Source organism: Cnephaeus nilssonii (assembly GCF_951640355.1).
Source record: "Cnephaeus nilssonii genome assembly, chromosome: 6".
NCBI lineage: Eukaryota > Metazoa > Chordata > Mammalia > Chiroptera > Vespertilionidae > Cnephaeus > Cnephaeus nilssonii.
Window position 1 is genome coordinate 76057906 of NC_137077.1, and position 24574 is coordinate 76082479.

Here is a 24574-nt window from a genome sequence, read left to right on the forward strand (position 1 = left end):
GGTGTATATCAGTGCATACTAGAGTGCCTGGCATGCAGCAGCCTTAATGAAATGTTGAATGAACTGATTATGCTTTCCCTATTACACTGCAATCATTTTCTATTGCTCCCAACCAGAGGTTATACTCAGATGTTTAAATTTCCCTGACTTTGAAGTTGCATCTTCTCTGTGTGAATTTTCACCAGTTTTCTCTTTGAAGTCTGGGGTGGCAACTCAGAACTCAGGTGCCTTATCTGAGAAATACCTGTGCTGAATCAATTTCATACACCAGCCAAGAGCAAAGAGATGCTAAGGCTAAATGTATGGTTACTTGGCTCCTAGCTATAGCTCAATAACAATTTGTTAATTTGATTTAATTCATAAATCAGAGCACAGATGCTAAAATGAATAAATAAAACCTTTCCATGCCTTTTTTCTTTTACCTTATTTTTAAGGCCATAAGTTTACAAGAGAAATTGGTTTCATCAGAATCCCATTTTTATAACTGATAGATTTCACTAGAATTCTATTAGAAAACATTAAAGAGACTTGAAAGCTGTGATTTCAAGTTTAGACTGATACTTAAAATGTAGTAGTCAATCACGAAGTCTGAGAAGCTCACTTTAAACATTTTCATATCGATTTTCTTTTACCTGTTAGTTCAGTTTTTCTTTAATTTTTCATTTATTTGGCCCTTACTTCACCATTAAGTTAGAATGCACTGTTTTGGTATATAAATTCTACATAAACTAATGCTATAATTTTATTTTTACTTATGGTTTTTATGTTTATACTAGAGGCCCGATGCACGAAATTCATGCAAGAGTAGGCCCTCGCAGCCCCAGCTCCCTTGGCTCTTGCAGCCCCGGCTTCTTCCGGAAGGTCATCTGGACAGTCATTCCGCTGTTCAGCCATTCAGTTGATTTGCATATAACACTTTTATTATAGATTACTATTTTCCCAGCATTTAGACTCATATAAAATTTACCATGGAATAGTTTTCATTACTCATATTTTATATTATAGTTTATTGTATTTAAAAATTCTTCAATCATCACAAATACTGGAGTTATTTTTATCACATCTTAAATCTCAATGTCTTATTTTGATGATAGTTTATTACAATTTAATAAATTATTAAAGATGCTTTTATTACAAATTAATGCATAAGTTAGTTTTGCCTTATTATGCCATTTCTGACTTTAGGAACAAAATAGAATTATGTAATTTTTAAAGCCAAGTTACCCTGGAGTTTCATGACTAGCAAAGAAACTGACTGTTCTTCCTTCCCTATGTGTGTGGTTCTCTTGTTGCTTTGCTTTACTTCTTGCTTGTTAGCAGCTATTCTTCCTTTCCTCCTCTCCACGCAGTCTTCCCAGAAGACATTATAATAGCACGGCCTTCAGTTACACTTTGAAAATGGATTTTTGGTGCAAATTCAAAATCGAATTATTTTCAAGTTCAGTCTTCTTTATTCATGATATCTTTTCTCATTTACCTTTGCCAAATGATATGTTTCTCCTTTTTATAATCTAAGATTACTCAATTATGTCCTCGATCCATCAAGTTATTTACAACTTTTAACATTTGGTTTTGTGTGGTTTAATTTTTCTCCTATAATCCAGAAATTTTAAGCTTTTTGCTGTGCAGAATTTCAGAAGAGGCAGATAATGGGTTGCAAAACTTACTTTTAGATGATAAAGAGGCTTTGAATCATTTCATTTTTTCTAGCAGAGACCTGAAATTTAAAGATTGGTGATGACTGAACATATTATTCCCCTGCCATTAAAAGTTCCAAATAGCATTACAAAAGTTAATTTTGAGCAGAGGTCTGCCACAGAAGTTTTCATTTTTATTTAAATATGTTTATTGATTTCAGAAAGGATGGGTGAGGGAGAGAGAGAGAAACATCAATGATGAGAATCATTGATTGGCTGCCTCCTGCACGTCCCCTACTGGGGATCAAGCCTGCAACCCAGGCATGTGCCCCCGGCTATAATAGATCCCAGGACCCTTCAGTCTGCAGGGTGACACTCTATCCACTAAGCCAAACCAGCCAGGGCCACCAAAGAAGTTTTTAAAACACTGAGACAGTTAAATTCTATGAATTTAGCACTATTGTGATTTGATATTAACCAACAATCCCACCTCTTAAAATTTCCATTTATTTGTTGTTTCTAATTTTTCTTATTCTGAATTTTTAACTTCTAACCTCCTCTTCCTTTATTTCTTGTCTTTTATACCCAGAATTACCCCTCTTTAAATATCTAAAATACTGTTCAAAATAATTTTGAAATATAAAAGTAGACATACCATCAAGAAAACTGCTCAATGAACTATAAACTTTTGGTTTTCTAGAGATAAAAACTTCTAAGATCTTAGAATAAGCTCCCATTAATGATTTTAAAATTTGGGAACACTATTATCTGTATTGGAAAGGGTTAGATTACCAGTTAGGAGGAGTCTATTCTGACAATCCAAGTCTTGGCTTTTTTTTTAAAAATATATTTTATTGATTTTTTACAGAGAGGAAGAGAGAGGGATAGAGAGTTAGAAACATCGATGAGAGAGAAACATCGATCAGCTGCCTCTTGCACACCCCCTACTGGGGATGTGCCCGCAACCAAGGTACATGCCCTTGACCGGAATCGAACCTGGGACCCCTGAGTCCGCAGGCCGACGCTCTATCCACTGAGCCAAACCGGTTTCGGCAAGTCTTGACATTTTGAACTAGAGTGATGGCAGAAGAAATGTAGGGAAATGGACACATTAGGATATATTTTGAAGTGAAAGTGAGAGGACTTGGTGTATGTAATGCATGGAATGTGGAGGGAAGGAGAGAGGTTGTGAAGAAGACACTGCTTACATAGTATTACCATTATCTCAGATGTAATGACTGGAGAGGAACTGTTTCATTGGAGAAGGTGGGAAGGCAAGTTGTATATTGGGCATTTAGAGTTGAGGTACCTAAGAATATATGATCAAAATACAATTGAATAAAGGACTATGGAGGTGAAAGGAGATGCAGGTGGAGTTATTAGGAAATATTAATAATTTTAAAATCATGAATCTTGCTGAGATCATTAGGTTCTGAGTGGAGATAGAGCAGATGGTCTAGGACCAGTTATGTGGCTTCCAGCAGTGAGAGAGGTGAATGAGAAGAGTCTGGGAAGGACAGTGTAGTAGCAGTTGCTTATAATATAGAGATGGTTATAATGGAAGTTGTGCATGCTCAAGATATATTGCTCTTTGTGGATTGTTTTTTAATTGAGATATAATTGACATAGACATTATATTAGTTTTAGGTATACAAAATAATAATTTGATATATGTATATATTGTGAAATGATTACCACAATAAGTCAAGTTTTGTAACACATAGTTATAAAAATTTTATTTTTTATTGTGATGTGAACTTTTAAGGTCCTGGTCTATTATCAACTGTCAAATATACACTAATACAGTGTTAACTGTAATCACCACCCTATACATTACATCCTCAGACTTACTTATCTTACTAGAGGCCCGTGCATGAAATTTGTGAATGGGGGCGTCCCCTCAGCCCAGCCTGCACCCTCTCCAATCTGGGACCCCTCAGGGGATGTCCGATCCCAGGGATTGGGCCAAAACTGGCAATCGGACATCTCTTTCACAATCCGGGACCACTAGCTCCTAACTGCTCACCTGCCTGCCTGCCTGATCGCACCTAACTTCCCCCCCTGCTGGCCTGGTCACCCCCAACTGCCCCCACCCCGCCAGCCTGGTCGCCCCAACTGCCCCCCCTGCCAACCTGGTTGCTCCTCACTGCCCCCCTCTGCCGGCCTGGTTGCCCCTCATTTGCCCCCCCCCCCCCGCCAGCCTGGTCGCCCCCAACTGCCCCCCTGCTGCAGGCCTGGTAGCCCCATGCAGCCTGTTGTTCAGTCGTTTGGTGGCCCCTCACTAACCCCCCTGCCGGCCTGGTCGCCCCACACAGCCTGTTTGGTCGTCCTTTCAGTTGTTTCGGATGCTATGGTCACTTAGCCTTTTATATATATACTAGAGGCCCAGTGCATGATTGAATCATGCACGTGTAGGGTCCCCTACACGCTTTTGCTTTTGATCACGGGGAGCTGGGTGCCTGTCCGCTAGTGCACCAGGCCTATCAGAAGCCTCCAGCGCGCTGGAGGCTTCTGAAAGGCCTGGTGCTTGAGCGGAAAGGCATCCAGCTGCCACACTTTTGCTTTTGATTGTGGGGAGCTGGGTGCCTGAGTGGACAGGCACCCAGCTCCCACGCTTTTGATGGTCCGTGGCTGCTGAGGGGGGCTACCCTGCTGTTGAGAGGCGCAGGGGGCGGGACTCCCACCCCCTGAGCCTCTCAAGGGCCGCTGAGGGGGGCTGCCGCGGACACCTGGCTACCCTGCCGTTGAGAGGCGCAGCTGGGTGTCCGCGCAGGCCCCCTCAGCGGCTGCGGATCTGGCCTCGATCTGGCCGTTGAGAGTCGCAGGGGGCGGGAGTCCCGCCCCCCTCAGTGGCAGCGGATCCGTGCCTCTCAATGGCCGGATAGGCCACCCCGAGTCCCGCCCCCCAGCCTCCCACCGCCCAATCGTGGGCGTAGCGGAGTGATGGTAATTTACATTTTACTCTATTATTAGATAGGATAGATAACTGGAACTTTTACCTTTTGACCACTTTTGCCATTTACCCCTTTACATCCTGCCCATCTCTGCCACCCATCAGTTTGTTCTCTGAATATGTGAGTTTGTGGGGGTTTTTTTAGATTCTGCCTGTGAGGTAATACATTATTTTTCTTCCTCTGTCTGACTGATTTCTCTTAGCATGATGCCCTTAAAGTATATTCATGTTGTGGAAAATGGCAGAGTTTCCTTCTTTTTATAGCTGGGTAATATTCCATTTGAGGTATATATAGATATCTATATCACATTTTCTTTATTCATTCATCTATCGATATACACTTGGGATGCTTTCATGTTTTGGCTGCTACAAATAATGCTGTAGTAAACATGGGGATGCAGGTATCTTTTTGAGATAGTAATTTCAGTTTCTTCAGATAAATAACCAGAAGTGGAATTGCTGAATCAGATGGTAATTCTATTTTAGTGAGGCATTTCCATGCTTATTTTCCATAGTGGGTGCACCAATTTATATTCCCACCAACTGTACACAAGGTTTCCCTTTTTTCCACATCCTCATCAACACTTGTTATTTCTTATCTTTTTTATAATAGCCATTGTGAGTAATGTGGGGTAATATCTGGTTGTGGTTTTGATTTGCATTTCGCTGATGATTAGTGATGTTGAGCATCTTTTCATGTACCTATTGGCCATCTGTTATATCTTTTTTTGGAAAAATGTCTATTCAGATCCTCTGACCATTTTGTAATTGTATTTTTTTTCTATTGAGTTGTATGAATTATGTATATATTTTAGATATTAATGTATTATTTGCAAATATTTTCTTCATTCTCAGGATCTAGATTGTTTGAGGTCACTAAATTCTTATTGGGATTGAAAGAGTTTGCCACAGTATTCTCAGTAACAAGGATGTCCTTTTGACTTCATCTCACAATTTTATTTCTCATAAAATAAGTTTGTTGTAAAGCCAATGTATTCTTAAAAAGTTGTCATCAATGTGAAAAACTTCACATTTGTGAGGAGTGTTATTAAATGGTGGATGTCACTGATGCCAGTGGCAGCCTGGGGTACAGGTGAAAGAAAGCCTGGTTTATAAATTCTGCAAGGATATTCAAGACAATGAAATCAGGACTGGCATAGACATGGCTAAATGCTATTCCTACTTTCGAGCTGAGTGGAATCCTGTTCTCCCCATTTTTTTTGTCATGACTGTTCTTTGTTTTTCCCTGTATCTAAATTATAAAATGAAAGAACTCAGTTATTAGATGCCTACTAAGAATGCTACGTACTTTCACATTGTTGTCTTATTTTGACCTGATGCTAATTCCAAGAAGGAGATATATACAACTTACTTTGTAGAGGTCAAGAAATTGAATCTTTGGTTATTGGTACTTTAGAAAAGGAATGAGAAGAAAAACTACTCACCAAAAGTTATATACAAAGGAGGATTCCACAGTCAATTTTTTTTTAGGTTAAAATTTTCCTAAACATGTTTAAAAAGGAGGTGGATGAAGTCATATATTTAAGACATAATGCTGTGTTAACTGTCAATTTAAAAATGTATTTCATCTCTAACTGTTAAGTGAAGTGTCACCATGCTGTATTGATGATCATCTTAATTTTTCCCTCCCTCTCTTTTGGTTTCAGGGGAAGAATTTGTCTCTTTTCCTCAGCATTAGTTTGTTAACTCTCTGGGGGACTTCCCTCTTGGGTGCCCGTTTATACTGGATGGGAAACAAACCACCAAGCTTTTCCAACTCTGACAACCCAGCTGCTGATTCTGATAGCCTCCTGGCTCGCACACTCACCTTCTTCTACTTGCCAACCAAGAACCTCTGGCTGTTACTCTGCCCTGATACCCTCAGTTTTGATTGGTCAATGGATGCCGTGCCTCTGCTCAAAACAGTTTGTGATTGGAGAAACCTACACACTGTGGCCTTCTATATTGGACTCCTCCTCCTTGCCTACTGTGGTTTAAAGAGCCCAAGCGTGGAAAGAGAATGCTATGGGAAATTTATAACAAATGGCAAGCAGAATGCAAATGGACATAGCTGCCATTCAGATGTGGAGTACCGGAACTCAGAGATTAAGCCCAGCTTTGCATCCAAAGTAGAAAATGGCATTAAAAATAATGTACCACAGACAACACAGCTTCCTTCTACAGAGAACATTGTTGTTCTGTCTTTATCTTTGTTAATAATACCCTTTGTTCCTGCCACGAACCTGTTTTTCTATGTCGGCTTTGTAATTGCAGAGCGAGTGTTGTATATTCCTAGTATGGGCTTCTGCCTCCTCATTACAGTGGGTGCCAGAGCCCTTTATGTCAAAGTCCAAAAGCGGTTTCTCAAGAGCTTGATTTTTTATGCTACAGCTACATTAATTGTTTTCTATGGACTCAAGACTGCAATCAGGAATGGAGACTGGCAGAATGAGGAAATGCTGTATAGGTCAGGGATAAAAGTAAACCCAGCTAAAGGTAATACTTTATTTTATGCTTTTACCTAGACAGTTTACTCTTTCTGCCTTTTTATATCTATGCTTCTTGCCTTAAAACACAGTATTAAGGATGAAGAGGTCCTTGTATGCAATGCCCATATCTTTTCTTCTTTTTATCTTTTAAGAGATGAGCAGGACAATTTAGAGACATATCAGCATTCCATATTTGGAATAGAGAAGTATTTTCAATGTCCTTGGCTACATTTGTCCAGAGGAATTAGAACTCTTCTTATGTAAAAATATCGATTACCATAAGATTTTAGAAAAATGCAAGGTTTCCACATTTTAAAATACTGATGAACATTACCTCTTTCAACATGTAATAAAAGTCAGGTTAAAACAATTAAGTATACTTGAGCTCTTCTGTTTTGTAAGCATCACCTGAGTAAACAACACAAGAATGACATTGACATATTTAGCAGATTTGGAGGTAAGCCTACCTCTGAACCTTGGAACTGTGTCTCTAGGTGTCAGTGCTTACGCATGCAAACGTGAGTCACCCTTAGCTTTGCAGAGGCCAAATAACTGGGGTGCTGCCAAGTAGTGAGCACATTCTTATTTGAGTTCTTAAGTCACTTGGGGAAATAAACTTTTTACTGTACCATGAGAAGATTGTTTATATTTTTTTTAATTGCTTTTGATTTAGGAAGTTATTTTAGCAAATCTCAAGATCTATAAATGAATAGTCAAAAGCTGTTACAAAGGATTTCTCTGGTTTAGGCAATTAAATGGTTATGGAAGCTTGAAAACAATTGAATGAAAATAAGTTTACATTTTAAGTGCAGAAATATAGTAAATAGTGCCAAATACTCAGGTTCTTCATAATCCATTCTTCAGTTATGTATCCTTTAAAGTATGTTTGCTTGCATTTGAACTGGTCTTCTACTTTTCCTAACACAATTCTGTACCAGTATTTAAATACTAAAAGTACAAAACCATTCCAATTGTATGGAGTGCTCTGCTGATGTATATCAGGATATATACACAGTGATCTAGACCAGTGATTTTCAACTTGTTCATGTCATGGCACACATAAATTAATTGCTAAAATTCTGTGACACAACAAAAAATACCCTTTGCCTGATCTGACAAAAAAAAAAAAAAGGTATATGTTTGATTCATTCACATCAGATGGCTATTGTGTTGGCTGTTGTCATTTTTTTATTTGACAGTCTGAGTGAAAAGAGGTCAGTGCCCCTGACTAAATAGTCAGGTATTGCATTAAAATTTATATATATATTTATATTTATATTTATATTTATATTTATATTTATATTTATATATTTAATGGATTTCAAAGAGGAAGGGAGAGGAAGAGAGAGAAACATCAATGATGAGAGAGAATCATTGATCACTGCCTCCTGCAAGCCCCCTACTGTGAATGAGCATCTATACATGTCTGGAAGCCAAGGAACTAATTGTTGGTACTTATACTGTTTAATAGATTGCAGGAATTTTAAGGGGACTAGAAACTTTGTTTTTTCTATTATTTCTCTTTTTTTTTTTGCTCAATCCTTCCACCCCCACCAACTCCACCCCGACAGCTGTGTGCCTGATCTCTATGAGTCTGTCTCTGTTTTGCTTATTAGTTCATTTTGTTTATTAGATTCCACATATGAGTGAAATCAGTGCATAGCATATTCTCATGGAAAAATCTTCACCCTGTGGCTTTTGTAGGTAGTGAGTACTATAGTTTATTGGATGCCTGAACCTAAATCTTGCTGTAAAAATTGTTGCAATCAGTTCTCACAGAATACTTTTCAGTTCATTTTTCTTCACTGGTAGATATAAATATATAAAACAAGGCTGTGCTGCCAGTTTATTTTCCTGCTGTTTAAAACAGATGCATAATAAGGAATTATAAGAAAAATATCAGCCGAAACCGGTTTGGCTCAGTGGATAGAGCATCGGTCTGTGGACTGAAAGGTCCCAGGTTCGATTCCGGTCAAGGGCATGTACGTTGGTTGCGGGCACATCCCTGGTGAGGGGTGTGCAGGAGGCAGCTGGTCGATGTTTCTCTCTCATCGATGTTTCTAGCTCTCTATCCCTCTCTCTTCCTCTCTGTAAAAAAATCAATAAAATATATTTAAAAAAAAAAAGAAAAGAAAAATATCAGCACATTATTTGCCTCCCAGGATTGTTCTGAGGGTTTATTAGATTTATTGGTTAAGTTTTCAGTTCCTGTAACAAAGAGCCATGATAACAGTGGCTTGTGTAAGACAGAAGCCTTATTCTTTCCTGTAACAACCTAAGCAAGTGCAGCCCAGCGCTGATAAGATGGCGCCATGGGTTTTCAGGATCCCAGCCCCTTCTCTTTTGTTCCCTTGCCATCTCAGTAGTGTCACCCTGTCCATGTGGTCCAAAATGGCTCATTGTCACGTCAGCACGTCAGCTAACAGGAAGAGGCAGAGAAAGGGCAGATGGTGGGTACACCCTTTGTCTTTAAGAGCATACCTCAGAGATTGTACACCCCATGTTTGCTCACAGACTATTGGCCACACCTAGCTGCAGAGAGGGCTGGGGAATGGTATCTTTATTCTGGGAAGGCAGGTACCCAGGCACAGTTTCTTACTCTGAAGGAAAAGGAGGGGCAGGAGTGTCTGTAACAGGCTCCGTCCTGGGCTTGGCTGAGGCATTTTGTAAACTCCTAGATGTTTTCCAGCCTTACCTGCTCTTACTGTTGACAGTGATGATTATGATTCTGGTGAAGTTATTTTGGTGACATGGTTAACATATTTGATCATTTGTTCATTTATCCATGTACTTGGTAAAATAATTATTAAGCATTTTCTTGATTTCCAATATATTTTTATGCCTTTTTGTTATAGTATTAAGCACTCCAAATACTATTAGTTAAGTGAATACACAACTGACCAGTATTTATTATATCATTTGAGACATTAAAAATTGAATTCCTGCCCTAGCTGGTTTGGTTCAGTGGATAGAGTGTCGGCCTGTGTGAAGAAGGGTCCCGGGTTCGATTCCGGTCAAGGGCACATACCTTGGTTGCAAGCTGGATCCCCAGCCCTGGTCAGGGAATGCAGGAATCAATCAATAGATGTGTCTCTCTCACATCAATGTTTCTCTCTCTGCTTCTCTCCCTTCCTTCCACTATCTGTAAAAATCAATGGAAAAATATCCTCAGGTGAGGATTAACCATCCCCTCAAAAATTCTGAATTCCTGAACCCTTACTCCAGCCAACTGTTTTACTCAAAGCTTTTACTATCCCATTTTTCCTGCAGCACTGGTTCACACTTTGCAGTCATCCCTACCTCCACTTTGTCTTTCACATCCTACCTCCATTTCATTAGCAATTCATCTCTGCTGTCTTCAGAATACCTCCAGATCTTGACCACTTTTTACCACTTCCACTGCTACCATGGGCCAAGCCAACCTCATCTTTCATCGGATCATCACTTAAAGTGTGTGACCTGATCTCCCTGCCTCTATTTTCTTGTCTTTAGCATGCTGTGGGATGTTTTATTAAAAATGACCTGATGTATGGGTAATAGGAACTGAGGTAAATGGGCTTAGTGTGAGGTCTAATTTTAGTCTGGCTAGGAGTTGGGCTGTTACCAGAGTCATCAAGTTTACCTGCTGTCCTTGCTGTTGTCTCTCCTGTTGTCTTTGGGCTTCTCTAAGAACTGAGTCTGTGTTTTGCATCTCTTTTTGCTGTAATTCCCTTTTATCATACTGGAGGCCTGTTGATAATGTTGGTAAAGGGAGGGGAGTGTTGTATCCGTTTCATAGTTAAATTTTTTGTCTCTGGACTCTGAGCTTCCTGCATGTTTATTAGTTTTCTCTGTCTCCCCCTCCAGTTGAGAGAGGAAGGCTAGATGGGTCTGGACTGTGAGGAATGCCATTTGGCAAAGTCTTTCCCCTGAAGAATAGACCTTTGTTGTGGAGAAAGATAAGGGCCTACAGTAGTCCCTCCTTATCCTAGGCTTTTGCTTTACATGCTTTCAGTTACTCATGGTTCACCTCTTGATCTGAGAATATTATGTAGAAAACTCCAGAAATAAATAATTCTTAAGTTTTAAATTGCTTGCCATTCCAGGTGGTATGATGGAATCTCATGCCCCCTGCTCCAAGCTGCCAGGAATGTGAATCATTCCTTTGTCCACTGTATCCATGCTTACCAGCATGTCCTTGAGTAATGGCATTTGGTTATAATGTTGATGAGAAAGAAAAAAAAATCAGTTCCCCGCTGTGCCACTGTCTGTGGAATTTTCACGTTTTCCCCATGTCTACGTGGGCTTTGCTCTGGATTCCTCCCAATAAGGAGAGAGAGAGAGAGAAAGAGAGAGAGAGAGAGACCCCATACTCACAATTTTTATTGCAATACACTGTTATAATTGTTCTATTTTATTATTAGTTATTGTTCTTAATCTCTTACTGTGCTTAATTTATAAATTAAACTTTATCATAGGTATGTACGTATAGGAAAAAACAGTATGTGTAGTCTATGAGCTTTCTCTAAATGACAGACTACATATAGACAAGTGATCTTAAAAGATTATATCTTAGCTGAAACCTTCCTATTGCTAGAGAGGTAGTAGCTGTGATTAAGACCTAGTGCAAGACATTATTCATGTGTTAGTGGTGATGGTGTAAACTGGTGTAAACTGATGGTGTTGCTGCTGTAAATAAACCTCTTACACTGCCAGTCACATTAAACTATGGTCTAGGTCAGTGGTCGGCAAACTCATTAGTCAACAGAGCCAAATATCAACAGTACAACGATTGAAATTTCTTTTGATAGCCAAAATTTTAAACTTAAACTTCTTCTAACGCCACTTCTTCAAAATAGACTCGCCCAGGCTGTGGTATTTTGTGGAAGAGCCACACTCAAGGGGCCAAAGAGCTGCATGTGGCTCGCGAGCTGCAGTTTGCCGACCACGGGTCTAGGTTTGTGTAAATGAGCTCGGTGATCTTCCCATAAGATGAAATTGCCTAATGATGCATTTCTCACCATGTATCTTCTTGTTAGTGACACATGACTGAATGGGGATTGGTATTATCCGGGGTGCCGGGCATCCACTGGGGTGCTGGAACTTATCCTGTGGATAAGGGGGGACTATTGTATTTCAAAAGGTTTATTCTTATGCTCCCTCCTCCAGAGCCAGGAGGGCGTCTTTCTCTGCTCTTTACATGAGAACCTGGTGGTGTCCATGAAGGCAAAACTCACAGAAGTGTAGAGGCCCCTAGTTTGCTGTGGCCCCATGTGTTTCTCACTCTCACATTCAGCCTCTAGCAACTCCTCACAATTACAAGGTAATTGTTCCCATCAATTTCCATCTCCCACAGCTTCTACTCCAGGTATTCGCATCTCTGCTGTGACTCTGGATTTGCTTGTCTCTCCAGATTTTAGGGTCATGGCTTGCCCCACGACCTCAGTTCACTAATAGCTCCAAGAAAAGGCATTGGCTTATTTATTTATTTATTTTGCTTTTTCTTGGTGTAAGGATGGGAGTGAGGACTTCCAGTCTCTTTACAAGTCTGACCTGAACCCCTGCTTCCATTTTACATCCTTAGAGTCAGTGTTTCACCAGCAGCCCTAGCGATCCCTTTGAAACCCAAGTCAGAGTCTGGTACTGACGGCCTCTGGTCCTCTACTGAGTCCCCATTTGTCTTAAAGTCAAAGCACACCATCCTGGACTGGACCTTATACTTCTGTCATCCAGTCCTTGGCCCCTTTCATGTGCCTTCTATATGCCACATGAGTGCCTGCCTCAGAGCTTTTGCACCTGTCATTGCTTCTTCCTGGAATGTGTTCCCTGGGATATCCTCTCCTTTGTCTCCCTCACCATCTTGAGGACTGTGGTCAAATGTTGCATTGTAAGTAAACTAGAGGCCTGGTGCACGAAATTCTTGATTTTCGTGCATGGGGGGTGGGATGGGGGAGGGTCCCTCAGCCCGGCTTGCAATGATGCCAGCGTCCCACGCCCCGGCCTCTGGTCAGAGGCTTCTCCCTCCCTCCGTGTGGCCGGGGCACGTGATGCTGGGCTCGTGTCACCAGGGCAACACTGCCAGCGTCCCGCCCCGGCCGCTATGGGCGCAGCCATCTTTGTGACGGGGTGACTGTTAATTTGCACATTACCCTTTTATTAGATAGGATTGCTGCATGTAAAATTGGCTACTCTTTCCTAGGAAACACTTCTTGTTAGGAAAGGGTAGCCAATTAAATTCCTAACAATTTAAAAATTGCAACTACCTTTCTTTCCCAGCATTCCCTACCTATTCCCATGCTTTTTTTTTATAACACTTATTATTACTCTTTGACGTACTACCTCGTCCATGTTTATGTGTTTGTTGTCTGAACATATGTCCAGCATACATTAGAATGTAAGACACATGAAGGCAGAGATTTTTGCATTTTTACAATTCCATGTATGTAGCAATTAGGACAGTGCCTGGTGGAGAAAAGGCATTCAGTAATGAATACACTGAATAACAAATGTTAAAGTCATCATCCTTCTCTTTAAAGAGGATTTATAATCTGTTTAGAGATAAGGTGTACATGCCTAAAGAAGGCAAACATGTAAAATATTAGGCTGTTGCTATCCTGTGCACTGAGGCGTGCTTCATTACAGGAGGGATAGAATTGGGAGCGGATTCCATGGCTGCCTCTGTGACATATGCTTCCTTTCTGATATAAGGCAAAACTCTTAAAATCCAGGTTTCTTCTTCTTCTTCTTCTTTTTTTTTTTTTTCTATTTAGAACCTGCTTATAATAATTCTGTCTAGCGTTCATTCCTTAGCAATTATGAGATTGGCAGTAATCTTCCTAAAGGCAATTTTTTTTTTCTTTTACTTTTTTATGTTATTTGAGCCTGGCAAAAGATTAGAAACCCTTTAAAGCCAGTCTTTCCTCAGGTTGTCTGAGAATATAGTTATTTCATTGTTAGGTTTTTTTCCCCTTCCTTTGAAAGCCTTTGCAAATTTTGGAGTTCTTCAGTCTACCACGTGCTTTAACTGAATATGATTTTAAGCCTCACGAAGCATTATACATGAAGCTGCTGCCTTCCGTAATCGGTACTATAGACAGCTGCCAGTCATTAACTGATTGGATGCAAATGACGATGGGTAAAGCCTGTCTTAGTGACTGTGCCGCTAATTTATGGTTTAAATTGGGATAGCGGAGAAATGATAGCTGATTTGGACTATGTAAACCACAAGTCTCATCTCATTATGTGGTTGATAATGTCAGGAAAATACTAGACATGATTGATTACTGTAGTTTGCTGATTTCACAATGACTCTTTGCATTTTTGTGCTTAGGAAAGAGGAAATTTTCTCTGATGACTGCTTTAATGAGCAAGCCACATAATATTTAAATGGTGTGGGGGTTTTTCTGTTTAAACTAACATTTTATAAACTATATCGATTAATATTTGCTTTAAAAAAGCATTTTTAAATTCATTACAAAGTGGCTAAATGTATGATCACCTTTCTTCTTGGCCCCGTCTAAATCCCCATGTGTCTTTGGCTCTATAGAATTTGGCACAATTGGTTTCTGCTTCAATGGCTTTTCAGACACTACACAATTTTCACTATCTTTTCATTTTTTACAGCTCTCTCTTCTGCAGTTTTGCCTCCTCTTCAAATGGATTCATCAAGATTCTGTCCAAAAATTGCCTTTATTTTCCTTTCTGTGTAGAATTAACAACACTATCTGGTAAATAACATGGGTCAATAAATGGGTCATTGAATTTCTAAGGTATTTTCCCCATGACCTCATATCTGTGTGGAACTTCTTCACCTGGGTGATTTGCCAGCATCTCAAACTCCTCGCTTATCTTCTCTGAAACCAATGACTTGCTGACATTCTTGCTAATTAAGGTCATAAGCACAGGCTATCAAAGTTATTATAGGTAAACAGATCAGTGAGCACATAAACATAAAAGAGAATGATAGCATATAGGTAGCATATCTGGTATGCTAAAAGACATTTACATTTTGAACGTTAGATTCAAAATCAAACCAGTTCTTTAGAACAGTTTATTAATTCTATATCAGTTTGCTTTAAAAAATATATAGCTATGATTTTTAATGGTTTGAAAAAAATCTTAAAAAATAATTAGGAAAAATTAAGCAGGGTCAATCCAAAAAAAAATTTATTAAGAAGCTAATGTTTACTTTTAATATCTGTTTTTAATGTAAATATGTGAAATGCTTGACATAAAATATGTGTGCACATATTTGAAATTGTAAAGGTGATGATGCAAACATTTTATATTCATCCCATCCTAATGCAAACAACAAATATTGCTCATTTAGATTAAAAAAAAGAGAGACACAAATAATTGTTTCAGTTATGCAAGATTAGACAATTTTTCTTTCGTCCTGGATTTCTGTAAAATTGATACTCCCATTTCAACTTCTCATCATTTCAGATTTCCAGAAACAAGTATGTTGATGGAATATAATTTTATTCAGGAAACAACTCATAATTCAAGTGAAATCTAAACCTCTAAGTCATGTGAAACTTGACTAATTCATTGTGAATTTTACAGTCTAAGTTTTTGTTTACCTTTAATTGAATATCTTCTATGGTGAATTGCAATTAACCAGCTAGCTTTGAAATGAAGTACTAAATTTTATTATTTTGTTGATAATGTCATGTTACTTCTAAAGTAAGATGAACATTTTTCAAAAGAGGTTCAGATTTTTATAATGAATAAAACTTGGCAGTTAAGTCAGGAAGGGAATCAGTATAGTATATTGTTAAGACTGACTGGCCTAATCAAAGAGTTATAAGATACAGATTTTCATTTTTAACAGAGATGTGGTAGGAGATGTGGTAGCTAATAGCACCAGTAAAGGCTGGTTGAGAGAGAAATAGTACAAAGTTGAATCAGACTTCTGTACAGTAAAGAAATTCTGTGTTGCTTCTTTTCATTTCTTTTGAGTTAAAAAAAGAAATAGAAAATAATAGGGCTGACAAGAATAAAATGAAAATGTGTCATTCACTCAATCTAGACTAAAATAGTTTAAAAAGTAAATTTGCTGAATTGTTAAATTAAGGCTCCATTTAAACATTTCATTCTTGAAGATATCAACTGTGATTATTTTTCAGTTGAAATGGAGTATTCACAGAAGTTCAAAGTGTATGGTTTTCTTGCCACTAAGAATGGAGTGGCACACAATTCTTTTCTTTTCTACCAGCTCTAATGACTGTGAGTAGGTTGTGTTGTAAAAAAAAACACCAAAACTCAAAACCAGATCACAACAGACTCAATTAAAATGGCCCTATGGTGGTGCATTATCAGTGAAGCAGGCGATAATAATCTCTTTGAGGTTATCCATAACCAACTTTTAGAACCTTTACAGGCTTTCAAAAATTCTCACATCTAAAATTAGTATTGTCTTAGATTGAATAAATTTATCAGTTATATTTTAAAGGAATTGAAACTAGCATACAATTTTAAAGAGTATAAATTTCAATTAATTCCATATCCATATTAGCTATTGTTTGATCCTTAAAATTTTCTAACATTCTATTAAATATTTATGAAATATATTGTTCATTGAGACACATGTACACATATACACAATATATTTGTACTATTTAAAGAATATTGCTAAAACAAATACCCATTTTTCAGCTTGAGTATTACCAGTATTTTTGAAGTCCTGCCCTCATACCTTTTCTTATTTCAGTTTTCTTTCAATTCATTTCTCTCCCTTTATGTTAGAACCTCATTATGATGTTAAACAGAAGTGATGACAACAGGTTTTGTCTCATTTTAAAAATAATTTTTAATATTTCACTATTAACTATGTGCATTTTATAGTTTTTCTGTAGATAAATTTGATTCATAGAGATTTATTTCTAGTTTAATTTTTTTTCTGAATTTGTATTGATAATGACATGTATTTTTACACTCCATCTGTTAATTTGATAATTTATATTAACATATTTTCTAATGTTGAAGTTGCTTTGCATCCCTGGAATAGGTGGAGGAATTAGTTATGATGTATTTCCATTTTTATATTCTTCTAAATTTGTTTTTCCCCCATGGTCCTGAGTGAGGTTGGCAGTTCCAATATTGTGCTGTCATTTTCTGGTTTTAGAATAAATTAACATCACAGAATCAGTTTGAGAGTATCACCTCTTTTTTTGTTTCCTGAAAGATTTTATAAGAGATTAGAGTTACCACGTCCCATACATATTTGGTAGAATGTACCTGTATACTTAGTCATTTGGTAGAATGAGTAAGCATGATGCTTCACTTATGAGAAGGTATGTAAGTTTCTATTGATTTAATTTCTTTTATGATTTTGGAAACATTCTGGTTAACTTTAGGATCAATTTTGCTAAACATTCCCCCCCGCACCCCGGATTTTGTTTAGTTCATCTAGAGTTTCAAATGTGTTTACACAAAGCTATATAAATAATGTTCTCAGGATCTTTTTCCCCCCATATATCTGCCTCAGTTTAGTTAAAACATATTTTTGATTTGAGACTCTTTGGGTGACAGGTGTTGTATTGCCTCAAATTTTGTGAAGGTGATGTATGTAAAGGAATTTCCAGGGAATTTTTTTTCTTTTTTTCTGTTTGTCCAAATATGTTGAGAAGACAATATATCCACCTTTTCCTTTTGTTTGTTTTTAGTTCATCTACTCAGTCTGTTTCCTTTTGGGGGTCTAGCGTTTATGTGGTTTCTGTCCCAACCTACTATTTGAAGCCAAGTCTATGGAAAGGCCAAGTCCTGCTTCATCAGAGCGTTGCTTTCATGCAGTTTCTAGATTTGGGGATGTTTACTTTTTTTCTCAACGCATTGATTAACAGACATTTTTATTGTTTATCTAGCATTTTTATGTGTTCTCCACAAGGAGGGACTCTCTGAACATTGAGTTCTATGCCACCAGAAAGGGAAACATAAGAAATATCTTCAAATCTGGCATCTATTCAGGGATGGTTAGCTATGTTAGAAGTTATATTTGAGAATAGAGTTGTATGTTTAAGATCATAGCAAATACTTCAAAAAATTTTAATTCTTCAACAAAAGAGAGCTAAGCTGCTAGAGTAAGCTATAAAGTATATTACAGCACTATCTCATGCAAAATCAAATGGCAGGTGTTTGACCTTATAATACACAGGAGGGGGAAATAAAATATGTTTATTTCCTGCTGTAATATGACTTCAGATAGTTTTACAGATGTAGCAGATTTTCAAAAAGACACGTAGTATATTTTTAGTTTTATCTTTAGTATGCATACATACCTATTGTAATTGATAGTGGATTTAAAAGAAGACAACATTTCAGTTAAGTTCAGGGATTACAGAAAAATCTGATATGTTTCAAATCATATAATTATTGAAAAGTGGTTGGCTGTAGAGGACTATTTATATATAACTTTATGTAAAAAGATGACTAATACAAAGTGTGAGACCTACTGTTATGCATATGGATGTTGAAAATATCTTTAGCTTTGAATAATAGTGATAATTTTATTTTTAATTTAAAAATATTACCAACCAGGGGGGGTTTAGTAGGAACATGCATATTATGTGCTTACTAAAAATGAAGTGAGGATCAAACATTAAAAGTTTTGAGTTAAAAAATGATAATATTGTTTTCCAAGTCAGAAAGCACAATCTGGTTTGATCAAACAAAAGACAGAAAGAAATTTAAAAGAACAAGCAAATCTTCTTGAGGGCAGAACTATATTAGAAACTTTATTGTGTCTTGTATTTAGGATTCTAATCCCCAATAATACTAGCTGCTACTCTGAGCATTCATTCATTTTAAACAGCTTAATTTAATTCCTTCATGCAAGATACCATGGGATATTATATTAAAATAACAACATTAATACCTTTTTTGGAAGTTGTGTAGGCATATTGTAATTAGGAAAACTTCCTCTCTAGGAATGTAGAAAGAAAAACTGGATTAGATATGCAATGCAACAGCTGAGAGGCAGGTTTTGACAAGGACGGATTACTGAGGTATCAGTGCACTTTTTTTCTTAAGTGCAGTGTTTGCCTGGGTGGCAGAGGCAACTTACAGTCTTACAATGTTTGGGGCTGACGGCAGAGGAAATTTACAGTCTTACAATGTTTGCGGTTCTGTGTATTGCAACTTAGAGTTTATATAATAAGGAAATGTGATAAACACTTTTTTTCTCTCTCTCCTTCTATTCTTGTTCTTTGGAAACTAGAGTAAATTTCTCAGACTATATATCATGAGACCACCAGCAAAGATGAGAAGTTTTGAAGTAATTTTGAAGATATCATCTGGTTTTACTTTATCAGTTGGCTTACTTTCTTTGAGTTTTACAATAAGCTTTTGTGGTTTGCAATAATGGTGTAGAGCACCTCATAGCTCTACTTACAGTGTTTTGAAATAATCTGAATATTTTCCAAGGATGGCATCAAGTTATATTCGCTCTGGAGATTAGTAGTGAATGAATGGTGTTGTCCACATTCATGTGATGGTTGAAAGTAAATTTAAAGTAGAAATAAGTTTCTGGTTTTGCATAATGAAAACAAGCATGTGAATGATGTCATATGAATCTATGGATTGTGCATTTTTCTTTTCTCCAGTCACAAGGATATAATTGAAATTACTCTTGCTCTTGACATTCTGTTATTTGGAAGCCATGCAACAGGATTTTAAAATCTCTTCTGCTGTTACATTTTCTTTCTTTTTATTTTATTTTATTGATTTTTTACAGAGAGGAATAGAGAGTTAGAAACATCGATGAGAGAGAATCATCGATCAGCTGCCTCTTGCACACCCCCTACTGGGGATGTGCCCGCAACCAAGGTACATGCCCCTGACCGGAATCGAACCTGGGACCTTTCAGTCCACAGGCCGACGCTCTATCCACTGAGCCAAACCGGTCCTGGCTGCTGTTACATTTTCAACGACTTTGAGATACTTCCTGCGGGCCGGTTGCACAGTCCCCACAGTCCTCCCCGCACCATACTCTGCTGTGGTGCGTGCAGTTGTTCAAGCAAGAGGCTGTTTTCTGCTGTGGTCAGAGGCCCGCCATGTTTTGGTTGTGCCTGTAGGTTTTCAGCTCATTCCCAGTTGAGCTTGGAGTAGATACTTGTTTTTGAGGTTTCAAGTTAACAACTTCGGTTTAAGGAGGTACATCCTAACCCCATATCTGGTCATTTGAAAGGAAAATACAGTTTCCCTGTGAGTTTTAATCAACCTGACATATAAATAGTCTGAATGTCAGCATTATTTAGGACTCATGGATAGATTATAGGACTTCTGCCTGTAAGAGCATATATCTGGTCATAATTACCAGTTGGCAATATTTGTTAATCACTCATATGTGTCCAGGAGATGTGTTTGGTTCAGATGACCCTTTCATGGCTCTGAGAATGCCCTGTTGGGATCCAGTCTGGCTAAGATTAGGGTTGCAGGAGAGGGCCAGCTTTCTCTTTCGTATAGTGCTCAATTGATGTGATAATGTCATTTCAGCACATTGATGCTTCTGAATTTAAAGCTTTTCCTGATTCTTCCCATTTATCTTACCCCTCCGTTGATTGGCTGTCTTTCACTGCCTGGCAGTAGAAGTTTCTGAGTTGTGCATTTAAGACTGTTCAATGAGTAACGACATTATTTAATTCAATGTTAAGATTTGCAAGGGATGCAAAAATGCCTCATACTCAAGTATTTGCTGCATAGCCTTTCTTTTTATAATCTTAACTGTTTTTTCAAATATTTTCATTTACAGTTTGCATTCAATATTATTTTGTATTAGCTTCAGATGTACAGCATAGTGATTCGATGATTATATACTTTGCAAAGTGCCCCCCCCCATTATTTCAAGTGCCCACCTGACGCCATACATAGTCATTGCAGTATTATTGCTGATATTCCCCATGCTGTACTCAACACCCCCATGACTATTTTGTAACTACTCATTTGTACTTCTTAATCTCTTCACCTTTTCCACCCGGTATCCCAACCCCACTCCCTCTGGCAAGCATCATTCTATTCTCTACAAGTATGAGTCTTTTTCTATTTTGTTTGTTCATTTATTTTGTTCTTTAGAATCCATGTGTAAGTGACATCATATGGTATTTGTCTTTCTTTGTCTGGCTTATTTCACTGAGCATAATACATTTCTCGGTCCATCCATGCTGTTGTAAATTGTAAGATTTTATTTTTATGGCCGAGTAATATTCCATTGTATATGTATATATGTACCACCACTTTTGTATTCACTCATTTATTGGTGGATACTTGGGTTGCTTCCCTATCTAGCTATTATAAGGAACACTGCAATGAACATAGGGGTGCATATATTTATTTGAATTAGTGTTTTGGGTTTCTTCAGATATATACCCAGAAGTAGAATTCCTGGCTCATAAGGCAGTCTCATTTCTAATTTTTTGAGGAACTGCCATACTGTTTCCCATAGTGGCTGCAACAATCTGCATTCCCACCAACAGTGCCCAAGGATTCCCTTTTCTCTATATCCTCACCAACAATTGTTTATTGGTTTACTGATGATAGCCATTCTGACTGGTGTGAGGGATAGATAGCTCACTGTGGTTTTGATTGCAGTTCTCTGATGATTAGTGATAGTGAGCATCCTTTCATAAGTCTATTGGCAATCTGTATATCCTGTTTGGAGAAGTCCTTGGCCCATTTTTTAAATTGAATTTTTGTTGTTTGCTTCTTTTTGGTGGTGAGTTGTCTGAGTTTTTTATAAATTTGGGATATTAAATCCTTATCAGATATATCATTCATAAATATCTTTTTCTATTCAGTAGGTTGTATTTACTTTTAGTTAATGTTTTCCTTTGCTGTGCAAAACCTTTTTAGTTTGATATAGTCCTGTTTATTTTTTCTATTGTTTCTCTTGCATGAGGAGATATATCAGAAAAATACTGGTAAGAGAAATGTCAGAGATTTACTGGCAATGTTTTCCTTTAGGAGTTTTATGGTTTCAGGTCTTACATTTAAGTATTTAATACACTTTGAGTTTTTCTTGTATATGGTGTAAGAAGGTGGTCTAGTTTCAGTTTCTTTTTTTTGCGTGTGTCTGTCCAATTTTCCCAACCTCATTTATTGAATAGACTGCCTTTACCCCATTGTATGTTGTCTTCTTTGTCACGCATTAAATGATCATATAGGCATGGGATATTTCTGGGCTCTCTATTGGGTTGCATTGATCTAGGTGTCTGTTTTTATGCTAGTACCATACTTTTCTTTAAATTTTATTACTATAGCCTTGTAGTATAGTTTGATATCGGGTAACAGAATACCTCCCACTTTGTTCTTCTTTCTCAAGATTGCTATGGCTATTTGGGGTCTTTTGTGGCTTCATATAAATTTTTAGATTTTTTTTTTTTTTGGCTCTGTGAAAAAAATGCTATTGGTATTTTGATAGGAATTGCATTGAATCTATAGATTGCTTTGGGTAGCATGGACATATTAATGATAATTATTTTTATCCATGAGCATGGTATACTAGTATGCTTCCATTTATTTTTACCTTCTTTAATTTATTTATTTCATGTTTTATCATTCTGAGTACAGGTCTTTTACTTCCTTGGGTAAATTTATTTTCAGGTATTTAATTTTTGCTCATATAATTGTTAATGGGAAGGTTTGCTTAGTTTCTCTTTCTGATAGTTTATTATTGGTGTATAAACATAGTACTGATTTTCAAATGTTTATTTTGTATCCTGCTGAATTCCCTTATCAGTTCTAGTATTATTTTGGTGGAACCTTTAGGTTTCTCTCTATACAGAATTCCTTTATCAGTTCTTGTATTATTTTCTTGGAACCTTTAGGGTTCTCTTTATACAGTGTCAGTTCCCTGAATTTTACTGAGTTCCTTTATCAGTTCTAGTAGTATTTTGGTAGGACCTTTAGGGTTCTCTCTTTTTATAAAGTATGTGTTTTATTGATTTCAGAGAGAGGAAAGGAGGGGGAGAAAGAGAGAAACATTAATGATGAGAGAGAATCATCGGTTGGCTGCCTCCTGCATGCCCCCAACTTGGGATTCAGCCTGCAACCTGGGCAAGTGCCCTGACCGGGAATCGAACCTTGACCTCCTGGTTTGTGGGTTGATGCTCAACCACTGAGCCACACAGGCCAGGCATAGGGTTCTCTCTATGTCATATCATATTGTCTGCAAATAATGACAGTTTTACTTCCCCCCTCCCCCCAATATGGATACCTTTTATTTCTTCCTCTTGTCTGATTGCTGTGGCTGGGACTTCCAGTACTATGTTAAATAAGAGTGGTGAAAATGGATATCCCTCTTTTTTTTCCTGATCTTAAGGGAAATGCTTTTAGTTTTTCCCCATTGGATATGAGTTAACTGTGGGTTTTTCATCTGTGGCCTTTATCATGTTGAATTAAGTTCCTTTTATTTCCATTTTGCTGAGAGTTTTTATCATAAGAGGGTGCTGGATTTTCTCAAATGCTTTTTCTGCATCCATTGATATGATCATATAATTTTTATCCTTTATTTTTTTTATGTGGTGTATCATTCTAATTGCTTTGTAGATACTGGGTCAACATTTGAATCCCAGGAATAAATCCCACTTGAATATGGTATAGTTTATTATCTTTTTAATGCATTGCTGTATTCAGTTTGCTAGTATTTTGTTGAGGGTTTTTGCATCTATGTTCATCAGGGATATTGGCCTATAATTTTCTTTCTTTGTAGTGTTTTTATCTGGTTTTGGAATCAGGATAATGTTGGCCTCATAAAATGAGGTTGGGAATATTCTCTCTCCTTGAATTTTTGGAATACTTTGAGTATGATGAGTATTCATTCCTCTTTGAATGTTTGGTAAAATTCACCTATGAAGCCATCCAGTTCAGGACTTTTGTTTGTTGGGAGTTTTTTTTTGTTATGGTTGCTCTGATTTTGTTGGTTGTAATTGGTCTGTTCAGTTTTTCTGTTTCTTCTTTTCAGTCTTGGAAGATTTCTATGTTTTTAAGAACTTATCCATTTCTTTCAGATTGCCAGTGTTATTGTTTGTGGTATTTTCTTATAATCTTTTGTATTTCTGTTGTCAGTTGTTACTTCTCTTTTATTTGTAATTTTATTTGGGTTACTCTTTCATTTTTTCTTGATGAGTATGGTTAAAGGCTTATCAATTTTGTTTATATTTTCAAAAAACCAGCTCTTGGCTTTATTAATCTTTTTTGTTGTTTTTCTTTTGACTCTATTTCATGTATGTCCACTCTGATCTTGATTATTTCTTTTCTTAATTTGGGCTTTGTTATTCTTTCTCTAGTTCTTTAGGTGTAAGTTTAGAATGTTTATTGCCGGTTTTTCTTCTTTCTTTGGCTAGGCCTGTATTGCTATGAATTTCCTTCTTAGGACTGCTTTTGCTGTGTCCTATAGATTTTGAATGTTTGTCTCCAGGTATCTTTTGACTTCTTCCTTGATCTCTTTATTAACCCACTTATTGTTTAGTAACATTTTATTTAGCCTACATGTGTTTTCAGTTTTTTTCATGTAATTAATT

The 24574-nt window shown here is 37.4% G+C and overlaps 1 protein-coding gene across 1 annotated transcript in view; it reads left to right on the plus strand.

Moving 5' to 3' along the window:
* TMTC2 (transmembrane O-mannosyltransferase targeting cadherins 2) overlaps positions 1-24574 on the plus strand; it is a 416162-nt gene that overhangs the window by 192756 nt on the left and 198832 nt on the right. The window contains exon 3 of the mRNA XM_079775789.1: positions 6258-7086. Coding sequence (XP_079631915.1) covers positions 6258-7086 — 829 coding nt within the window. The remainder of the gene's footprint in view (positions 1-6257; positions 7087-24574) is intronic.